This window comes from Adelges cooleyi, unplaced genomic scaffold (genome assembly GCF_023614345.1).
Source record: "Adelges cooleyi isolate 19-005CV unplaced genomic scaffold, UGA_ACOO_1.1 ACOO_flye_CR_arks_rails_tigmint_CR_PRNA_12, whole genome shotgun sequence".
In the NCBI taxonomy this organism is placed as follows: domain Eukaryota; kingdom Metazoa; phylum Arthropoda; class Insecta; order Hemiptera; family Adelgidae; genus Adelges; species Adelges cooleyi.
In genome coordinates this window covers 1-11,214 of record NW_026095773.1, presented here as the reverse complement: position 1 = coordinate 11,214, position 11,214 = coordinate 1, and the positions used below count along the sequence as shown (strand labels likewise).

Below are 11,214 nucleotides of genomic sequence, written 5' to 3'. Positions count from 1 at the left end.
TATCACATTTTGTGGCTTCTAATTAAATAACGAATTGAATTAAAAGAAGTTAAATCCATGGAGAAATTATTTTTATTACCTACACAAGTATCAATTTATTTTGAAACCTAATTTTGTTGTTTATATTTAGTTACAGAAGGTCGACCAATTGATACCGATTATAGTATGTTTATAAATTATATACAGCTATACATTTTATATACAATTTTATACACGATTTCTATTTACATTATATATTTTTACTGGTTCATTGTATAATATGACCGTGTAGTAATATACACCTAAAAGTAGATAACAGTACCATTACAGATTACATTCCTTATACGTTTTTTTTGGAGTATTTAAGAATTTTTTTTTGGAAAATTAAAAAAAATATTTGATAAAACTAATGATTTATTTATTTTATAATAAAAAGTTAAAGCCCAGGAAATAACAATACAAGAAGAGTCTCATCAGAGAGCCTGGGTAATTTCACATTATTTTTATTAGTACAAGCGCCCAAACGCCAAATACGAACAAACATTTGGAGCATTCTCGAGCAACTTTTTGAAACTCAATCAGCTAGTCTGTTCCGACGAAAATAATGTTTTTCGTCAGTAAATCATTTTTTTTTTTCATTTATTTTGGTCCTGTCATGTAAATTGATTATCATATTTTTAATTTTTTCCTTTACTCTTCTTTTAGTCGTTTTTTGAATAGTATCTGATTTCCCACCCCCTGCCAATCAAGTTTTTTTTTTATAGCAACTTTTGATACTGACATAGGCCCTAAACTTAAAACCTCAAAAAAAAAAAAACTTAAAAATAATTATTCGAAACAGGCTTTTAGTATTCAAAACTACAATTTTGACTGGTCAATATTGTAGTATATTTTTCTCAATTTAAGTTGATATTGAAATGTACGTGTTACCATTTAGAATTCGAAAATTTCTATCCAAAAAAAAAACTTGTTGGAAGGGTGTAAAATAAATTGTGAAAAATTGAGATCAAATTGTATAAAAGCATTATGAAAAAAAAAATTAATTTCTTATTAAACACTATGATATATTAAGTGGCCATGATAAAGGAATCATCGTTTAAAGTGCTTAAGGATAGTACTATAATTTGTAATTACAAAAGCAATTAAAAAAAAAAAAAATCATTCTCCGAGACAGTCAAACGAAAAATGTTTTTGTCATATATATTTTAAAAGCTATTTCATAATAAATTTAATTTATTAGAATTCCACATATTTCTCTATATCTTTTGGTAAAAAAAATATTTTCTATAAAAAATTTTTGAATATGGAAATTTTAATAGATATTTAAAAAGTAATACTGAAAGTTTTTTTTAAACATTTTTGAGATAAAAATTATAGTAGACCAGATGAGTCTAAAAAATTCAATAGGGGTTTAATTTTTGTATGTAAGAGCTGCACTAAAGTACTAAAAAATCGTATAAAACATGATCCCTATTTAAACTCGTTTAATTTTTATTCTTATTAATACCATTATGTCAATTTAAAGTTAGCAAACATTATTTTGATATTTATAATTTGTTGATTATTATAGTTGGCGATAAAATACATTCAAGTATAGTATAGACAGTACAGTTAGTAGTTGCCTAATGTGCACTTTCTTTATTACATTTGTAATATTTATTTATTATTTTTATAAACCATTAAGTTAGTTCTTTTTCTTAGCACTGTCCTTCTTTTTTCCCGTGATTTTCGTCGAACCCTTTCTCTAACACTATAAGTTCAAACCATTAGCAATACATGAGATGTTTTATAATCATTTACTGAAATTAGTATAGTATCCTTCTTAAAAGTTTTAAAATCGTGTAAAAAATATTATATTTAAAACTATTATTTTCTTACATGTTCACTATTAAAAAATATTTTTTATAAATAAAACCAAAAAATACTATGCCTAGCTAACAATTTAGGTAATTTAAATAATTTTATTCCAAAACGAAAACGTATAATTTATAAATTTTGTTTACTTCAATATTTTTTGTGAACACAGCAATAGCTTAAAAAAACAACGGCGAGTTCTATATTGATTTCATTTTACAGTATTTTTTTCAACGAAACAACTATGCTAGACCAGTTTTTAATCAAATCTTTAAAGTAAAAAATGGTAAATTAGTTGACATAGTCAAAATTTAAGAAAAATCTTTTTTCTTAAATATTGCCTACACAAGGAAGAAGACGAGGCGTTTTTGTTCGACGTGCCCGAGTTGGTGGGAGACCTTGAAGCCATCATCTTATTGCTCAATTTGTTTGCTGGATATTGACACCGTGTGACAGAGAGTGGTATTGGAAAAATATATAATAAAAGTCATCATTTTGTACACATTTATTATTAAGAAGAAACGTATTGTGAACTTTTTCTGTTGTACAAAACTAAAAGGAGTGCTTCCGTTTTATTACTGTACTCGGATGGATACGTTTCACATTGAGTGTATTTAATTTATTACAAAAAGTTTAGAAATAATTAGTAAATTTCATAATTTTATATATTTTATTCTCCAAAAAACGAAGCTAAATAAGTACTATTGATATCAACATTATATTTAACGTTTTTATAGTAGACTAATACCACAATTTAATGAATAATAGTAACCATAGCACGTAAACATTATTTTCCATGTGTAAACAACGCAACACAAAACTACATACAATATATAAGTAGTACAAAGAATAAGATAAACAGTCATACAAATGATAAAACCAAAATTTAAAATAATTAAAAGATAAAAAAATATTTTCATAAACAAGATAAGTAGGATAAAAATATATAAATATATTTAATTAATAGTCAATTTTCAAATATAAACTTACATATTTTATTTTTAAATTATCTTCAAAGACAATAGTGTAATTATAAAAGACTACTAACATTTTATAATAAAATAAGAATAGTAACAATATTTTTTACTAAATTGCGTGTGTAAAATATGCAATTTAAAAATTACATTATAAAAATATAGAAACTAAACAATTCATGTGATCCATTAAAAAATTAAATCGAAAACGACTTAGCTATGTTAATGATCGGTTAAACAATAGTCATAATAAACCAATTAAAAGAAAACTAATAAAAAAAATTAAACCGTAAGTAAAATAATAACAAATAGATACTGGAAAACTATTTTAAAAAAATGCCAAATAGCCACGTGAAGTTATTGAGGCTATGAGTCGTGTACTTTTGCTTGATGCCTTTTGAGTGAATCTTGGTGACCATACGATTTTTCACAGGCGGAGCATTTATATCGTACCCCACCAATATGTATCCTTTTATGATTGTTGAGGTGAGATTGTTGTCTGAATGTTTTTGCACACACATTGCATTTAAAACGTTTCTCTTCGGTATGTATCCTTTCGTGAGTTTTGAGTGAAGACTGAACACCAAATGTTTTTCCACAGACATCGCATTTGAAGGGTTTCTCTCCGGTATGTATCCTTTTATGATTGTTGAGGTGAGGTTGTTGTCTGAATGTTTTTGCACACACATTGCATTTAAAAGGTTTCTCTTCGGTATGTATCCTTTCGTGAGTTTTGAGTAAAGACTGAACACCGAATGTTTTTCCACAGACATCGCATTTGAAGGGCTTTTCACCGGTATGTATCCTTTTGTGAATTTTGAGGGAAGACTGGTGACCAAATGTCTTTTCACAGGTATTGCATTTGAAGGGTTTCTCGCCGGTATGTATACTTTTATGATTGTAGAGGGAAGACTGGTGACCGAATGTTTTTTCACAGATATTGCATTTGAAGGGTTTTTCGCCGGTATGTATACTTTTATGACTTTTGAGGGAAGTCTGTTGACAAAATGTTTTTTCACAAACATTGCATTTAAATGGCTTTTCGTCCGTATGAATGCGCCAATGTCTTCTCAGACTTGATATTGACGAAAAACTTTTTAAACAAATGCCACAATTATAGAGGCCATTTTTGTTTCGATGATTGACATTATTTTTTTGAGGCGCTTTCTTTCCAATGGAAGTACTGGAATGTGATTGCGCAATATGCCGGATTATATTACTTTTGGTTGTAAACCTCTTTTGACACATGTTGCAGTCGAACCGACGTATTTTGTATATATTTTGCTCAGAATTGTTTTTTATAGTTTCAATAAAATTGCAATCCACGGTTTTTGTATTAATTGAGGTATCCGTCGCATTACACGGAAAATTAATACTGCCAAACGTATGAAACAAAGCAGAATAATTTAAGATCAATATATTTAGATGTTATACAACAAATATGTTAGTAATGTTAAATGTCCAACGCATCATTTGGAAGAAATAATTCTATTAATGTATTAATATTAATTAAGACCTGTAAAGTTAATTTTTGACATTTTTGTTTTAATGAAACGCTTTTCATAATAGTGGGTATCTTTAAAGATACACCACTTCATCTATCTATTAAGATAAAAAAAACAATAAAGCATATCTTAATTAATATTTTATTATTTACGTAGAGTAGGTTTTAGTCTTTGAACTATGTATGTAAGTATGTTTATTTGTATTAATTAAGATATATTGTTAAAAAAGAAAATAAGTTAAATGTATCCAATTTTAAATTATGTTTATAAAGTTTTAAGTATTTTACTATTAGGATATTGTAGGTATCATTTTGGATACAACCAATAATTCCGTTTAGGAGAAGTGCAACTGAGGTAAAAGTGTTTATCTAGTTATATCCAATAAAAGTTAGTTTATGGTTTAGTTGTAAGTTAGATTACTTATATTTCATAAAAAATTTTCATTTAACTTTATACATTTATTATTGTAAAAAAAATTTAATTTTATAGAAATTAAACAAACCCTAGTACTTATTAAATTATTTTTCTTTATAACTGTTAAAATAAAGTTTTTACAATAAAAAATTACACTTATACTAATTTTTTGTCCGTTATATAAAAGAATGAAAAAAATGTATGAATAAATTTCTTTACATTTATATTTATATAACACAGTATGTCTTGTGCAAACATACGCTAACAAAATGCGGTACTGCAAACTTTGACAGGTCATCATACCCACAAATAGATGTTAAGAATTTTATTTTTTTTTTTGGTATTTTGATTTAACATTATATTGATAAGAGGTAGATGAAGTTTTGAAACAATCTATTATTATATGAAGAAGTGGTTCCTATTATAAGTTAAATGTCAGAGAAACACAAACATCGATACCAATGACAGGTTCATAGAGGAGGACGGAGTAATAACAAAAGTTTAATAGTTATATTTAGGATAAAAAAAATATTAATAAAAATTGCCTTACCCATAAGTATTGTCACCTTCATTCTTTACTAAATTCTCCTCTGTTGTTGAAATTTCATGGTTTTTGAACTGCACATCTAACGGTTTAGGTTCAATGACTTCAAACGATTTTTCAAAGGAATGCTCTTCTGTTTCATCATTTTCTTGTTTGATTTGCAACATATTATACTGCTTCAAAACTCTGTAATTAACATTTAACTAAGTTGTATTTCTGTGCTATATATGCATAGAGGTTAATTAGGACGATTAACTACATAATTCCAACTATTTTATTTAGTAACAAATATTTGTAATAATAATGATATACTAAAGAAGACAGCTAATGGCCTAAGTTAACGAGGCTTAAATATATTTAAAAAAATAAAGAACAATTTAGTTTACATTATTTTAAAAATAAATGTATCTAATTTTTAATTATTTTTATAAGGTTTTAAGTATTTAACTATTTATGTACTACATTAACTATTAGGACATTGTATCTTTTTGGATACAACCAATAATTCCGGTTAGGAGATATACAACTGAGGTAAAAGTGTTTACCTAGTTATATCCAATAAAAGTTAGTTTATGGTTTAGTTTTAAGTTAGATTACTTAAAGTTTATTTCATAAAAATTGTCCATTTAACTTATAATACATTTTTGATTGTGTAAAAAAACTAATTTTACAGAAATTAAACAAACTCCAGTACTTATTAAATTATTTTTTTTTTATAACTATTAAAATACAATTTTTATAATAAAAAATGACACTTGTTTACACTTTTTGTCCATTATATAAAATAATGAAAAAAAAATGTATAAATGTTTTCTATATATTATTTATATATATATATATATATAATATATATAACACAGTAAGTCTCGTGAGGATGAACGCTAACATAAAGCGGTACTGCAGACTTTGACCGGTTATCATACCCACAAATAGATGTTTACAAGTTTATTTTTTTTGGTATTTTGATTTAACATTATATTGGTAAGAGGTAGATGTAGTTTTAAAACAATCTTTTATTATATAAAGAATTGGTTTCTAATTTAAGTTAAATGTCTGCGAAACAATAATATCGATACCAACGACGGGTTTATAGAGGAGGACGACATCATTACAAAAACTGAATTGTTTTATTTAATAAAAAAAAAATGGTAATAAAAATCGCCTTACTCATGAGTATTGTCACCTTCATTCTTTACTAAATTCTCCTCTGTTGTTGAAATTTCATTTTTTTTTAACTGCACATTTAACGGTTTAGGTTCAATGACTTCAAACGAGTTTTCAAAGGAGTGTTCTTCTGTTTCATCAGTTTCTTGTTTAATTTTCAACACATTATGTCGCTTCAAAACTCTATAATTAATATTAAACTTAGTTTTATTTCTATGCCATATATGCATAGAGGATTAATAGGACGACATGACTACCTAATTTTAACTATTTTATTTAGTAACAATTATTTGTAATAATAATGATATACTAAAGAAGACAGCTAATAGTCTAAGTTAACGAGGCTTAAATATATTTAAAAAAATAAAGAACAATTTAGTTTACATTGTTAAAAAATAAAAACCAACCAAGTTTTCAGTGGTGTATTTTGTACTTTTTAATCATTTAAAACGAAATATTAATTTACTTAAATTAGATGAATAACACAGCTGAATTAAATATATTTTGATTTTAAACTGTGTTTCATTCACCATTTCTCTTTACTTCTTATAACGTCGAGAATAATTGTTAAAACAATATCATTAATACTATTTTGAAAATGAATTAGGACATCAACAATTATATATATTTTTTTTAATTACGGAGGACGACATAGTAACAAAAGCCTAATTGTTTTATCTAGTAAAAAAAAAATGGTAATAAAAATCGCCTTACTCATAAGTATTGTCCACTTCATTCTTTACCAAATACTCCTCTATTGTAGAAATTTCATTGTTTTTGAACTGCACATCTAAGGGTCTGGGTGCAATGACTTGAAAGGAGTGTTGTTCTGTTTCATCATTTTCATGTTTAATTTTCAACATATTAAATAGCTTCCAAACTCTATAATTGACATTTAACATTAGTTGTGTTTCTATGTCATATTTGCATAGAGGTTGAATAGAACGACTTAATTACACAATTTTACTATAAGAATAATTTAGTTATCACTATTTGAAAAATAAAAACCCAATCGAGTTTGCAATGGTATATTTTGTTTTTTTACACATTTAAAACTAAATTTTAGTTTACTTAAATTAGATGAATAACACAAAACTACAAATATGACTTGTAGGTAAGAAGCTAACACGATAAAAATTAAAGATAGACGATAGATCATTTTGCCAACAAGATTAATTTAAAGTGGCGTTGATCCTGAGTCACTCAACTCAACTCTGAGTGAATAATAAGTAATAAAAAAAAACACAAATATATTAAGATTCTATTTACTCACAAGCAACAATATTCTGAGTGAATGGAAAACAGAAAACACGGCAATAATGTAAATAAATTAGAAATACAACGGTAGGTACTCACACAACGTAGAAACGTAAACCGCCGTCCAGGGCTGCTACTAAAAACTTATAATAAATGAATTACAGGCAAGACAAAACTCAATTGTAACGCAAATTAAAACGAAATAACGAAACACGGCGCAATACGTTAGGTATTTATCATGAAATTTAACAATATTAAAATTAAAAACTAGAGATTCTCACGAATCGGACCCGTAGCAACAATAATGAAAACAAGTTGTTTCTATGGCGCTAAATCAAATGTAACTAGTTATAATTCAAAGAAAGTCCGAGTGCATATAAAAAGTAATCTCAATTATTAACAACAACAAAATTTGTATTTAATGTAGGTTTTATAACGCGAACTGCAGGACAACGCCGAAAATTTTCTAGACAGATTTGTGATAATGTGTGTTTGTATGATAACGAGTGTGATAACGACTCGGGTGGAGGTAATCTTTCGCGCGTTTTCTGTGGCAAACAGATCAAATTCCCAGCTTCGGTTTCGAATCTTATTGTAAATTTACCTTCATCGTCATTCTATAACATGTATTAATGCGTTTACCTAAGTCTATATTCGTTGTGGAAACAGCTTTCGCCGACTTGTAAAATTACTATTTAACATTATAATTATTACAAAAAAAAAAATTATTTCTGTATTATCTTTTTCTGTACATTTTTTTATATAATGCAATTAGGTACCACGATACGGTATTATTATTCGGGAAGACAGAGAGAGACGCTTAATAACTACTTAACAATTTTACGTTTTGGTAATTTGAGTTTGTTTTTTTATTTCTGTAGGCTGACGGTTTGGACATTCATCAACTTGATTACAGTTTGCTTATTATGTTATTCTTTTTGAGTGTTCCCATTTGATTGACACGTTTGAATTGAAAATACAAGTAACGCCGTCTTGGTGGTAGATGATGTTGTGAGTCTACGGACAATTTCTTTGCCGACGGTGACGTAGTCGGTGGTCCTACGTGTCGTTTGAAGTTATTTTGACGGTATATCTGATTAATCGGTTTTAATCAGGGGTTTTTATGTAAGATATTACTATGTAATTTTGTATAAACTATAAAAGAGTTTTTATTAGAATGGACTGTGCAGTACATTGATGTATAACCTTACCACAACTTGAATGAATACATTTTTGACGTTTAATTAATCTGTGACTCTTACATTACCTATAGATGTTTAAACTAAGGCATGGTTGGCACAAGAGAAAAGACTCATGAAGTTTTTTAATAATAGTTCTGATAGTGTTGCTATCACAATTAAATGTAATGTTTCATACTGCCCAATAATTACTTTATGCCATAAGTACGTACTGTATAGTTTGCAATCAAAATAAAAGGCCAAAAAAATAAATAATCAATTTTGAAACCAATTTTTACTTATAAGATTTTATTAATACAAAATAATATTATAAGTGAGTACCACGATATTTTCAGCATAACATTACTAAAAGCAATAATATTTTGTCAAAAATCATTTGATTTTACTCTCTTGCTCTGTCAACTAGATGCCATGTTTTTTTTTTTCTGTGTCATATCTTACACAATGAAGTTCTCCCAAAGTAACAACAAAACGGTATATAAAAAATATAGTATTACAAATATATACCATAGGACTTAAGAGCAATATCATTAAAAGTAATCATATGACAAAATTCATCTGTTTGCTCTCCTGCCCTGTCCACTAATTGCCATTGATTTTTTCCTCTGTCATATCGTTCACAATGAAATATTCCTCCATTATTCACAAACACGAATAAGTCGTTTTTCATGACACCAACACCTGCATTTTATAATATTTATGAGTAAAAAAATGTATTATATTTTATATACTTGATTAAATATATACAGACTTGAGCAATCTCCATAGCAAACCATGTTCACGTTAGGCATTTCGTTCCATTTGAAATGTTGTAAATCAAACTTAAAAACTCGTCGACGGCATGCATTAGAACCACCAATGAGATAAATGACGTTATCAATTCTTGATATACTCATGCTAAAATTACATACCGGCATAGGATCGAGTTGTTTCCAGCGTTTCTTTTCAAAATCATAGTACTCTACAGTTGCAAGAGAACTACAATAACGTTCAGTACGTCCACCAAACTACAAAAAACAATAAAACTTGAATCAAATTCTTACAAACCATAATTATTTGTGAAATGAATATTTTACAATCATTTTTCATACAAATTAATAAAATATAAGTAGAAACTTGTTTTGTAGTTAGGCATGGTGTTTATGGTTAAATGGTTTTTTACTTACAACGTATAATTTATTATTAAATACTACAGCACTGCACAAGGCTCGAGCAGTGAGCATCGGTTCAGTAATTTCCGTCCATACTTTTGAATTTGTATCATAGTATTCTACAGAAGTCAAACAATTGTGATTTGAGTCATCATAGCCTCCAACCTTTATCGTAAAAAAAAAAATAATTTTCTTGTAAACAAGGTGTATTCGTTATGTTAACTACAATCAAATTAATACGTACAACATATATGTACTGCTTGTAAGTGCAAACAGCAAAATTTGTTCGTGGTTGATTCAATGGCCATGTAGAAACCCATTGTTTTGATTTTAACTTAAGATCAAGCTCATCTATAAGATTGGTCAATTCACCAGACTCGTTTAAACCACCAATGGCAAGTATTATCCCATTTTCAGAGACTACCATCGTTGCGGCTTTACGGGGAGGCAAAAAATGTAAATGTTCGCTTGATTTTCATCTTAGGTCATTATCGTTTCCATATACTTTACATAGGAACCCCCACCGTTTGAATGACCGTAATTGCAAAAATAATCTGAATACACATATATACAAATGTAAGTTGATACAAGCACATAACTAGTGCACTTATTGTGTACCATGTATAACATGTAAAAATCTAGTTTTAAAATGTCTACATACATTTGATGCTTCAATTTGAGTACATCTCCCTTGAGTATATGATGGTTTTGAATTTATGTAAGTATTAATGATATTTTCTAACATGCCTGTCTTAACTGGAAAAGCATAACAGTAATAATATTTATTCAAAAGACACATCATCAATATATTTCACCTATAGGCACTATTGTATATACAAACAGAGGGCACAATTTAGATTCAATGTTGCCCCGATTGGAAAATCAACAATACATACTTACCATCATTATTATTTCTCACTAATGGTTCATTATAAATCCTTTGTAGTCCTTTTTTTGAAATTAAAGGTAAACGTAACAATTTTATAAGAAACGGTAACAAGTCATTACGTTCGTCTGTATTAAAGCGTATCCAACCAATGATAAAATCAAAAATCTAAAATAAACTCATAAATTATTATTAAATAATTGTAATAGAAGCAACGTTAAAATAAGTAATTTTTTTTTAAGTTTCAACAAATATACCTTTTCCTCAGAATCAATTACTAAATCATC

At 27.4% G+C, this 11,214-nt stretch overlaps 2 protein-coding genes across 2 annotated transcripts in view; both read right to left on the bottom strand.

The window, feature by feature from the left end:
- The window catches only part of LOC126847788 (zinc finger protein 665-like), a gene marked incomplete at its 3' end in the record, with an annotated part of 10,283 nt that extends 1,893 nt beyond the window's left edge, over positions 1–8,390 (bottom strand). Inside the window, exons 1-5 of the mRNA XM_050588187.1 lie at positions 7,791–8,390; positions 7,149–7,316; positions 6,438–6,617; positions 5,277–5,456; positions 3,175–4,182 (exon numbers count right to left, since the gene is read on the bottom strand). Coding sequence (XP_050444144.1) covers positions 3,175–4,182; positions 5,277–5,456; positions 6,438–6,617; positions 7,149–7,297 — 1,517 coding nt within the window. The remainder of the gene's footprint in view (positions 1–3,174; positions 4,183–5,276; positions 5,457–6,437; positions 6,618–7,148; positions 7,317–7,790) is intronic.
- Positions 8,391–9,186: 796 nt separating this feature from the next.
- Positions 9,187–11,007, bottom strand: LOC126847787 (kelch-like protein 28). The gene is made up of 6 exons (XM_050588185.1): positions 10,942–11,007; positions 10,703–10,797; positions 10,286–10,595; positions 10,057–10,206; positions 9,642–9,897; positions 9,187–9,571 (listed from the first exon to the last, which is right to left on the bottom strand). The coding sequence occupies exons 3-6, from the start codon at positions 10,466–10,468 to the stop codon at positions 9,384–9,386; spliced, it is 777 nt and encodes a 258-aa protein (XP_050444142.1). The 5' UTR covers positions 10,469–10,595; positions 10,703–10,797; positions 10,942–11,007; the 3' UTR covers positions 9,187–9,383.
- Between the last annotated feature and the right edge of the window lie 207 nt (positions 11,008–11,214).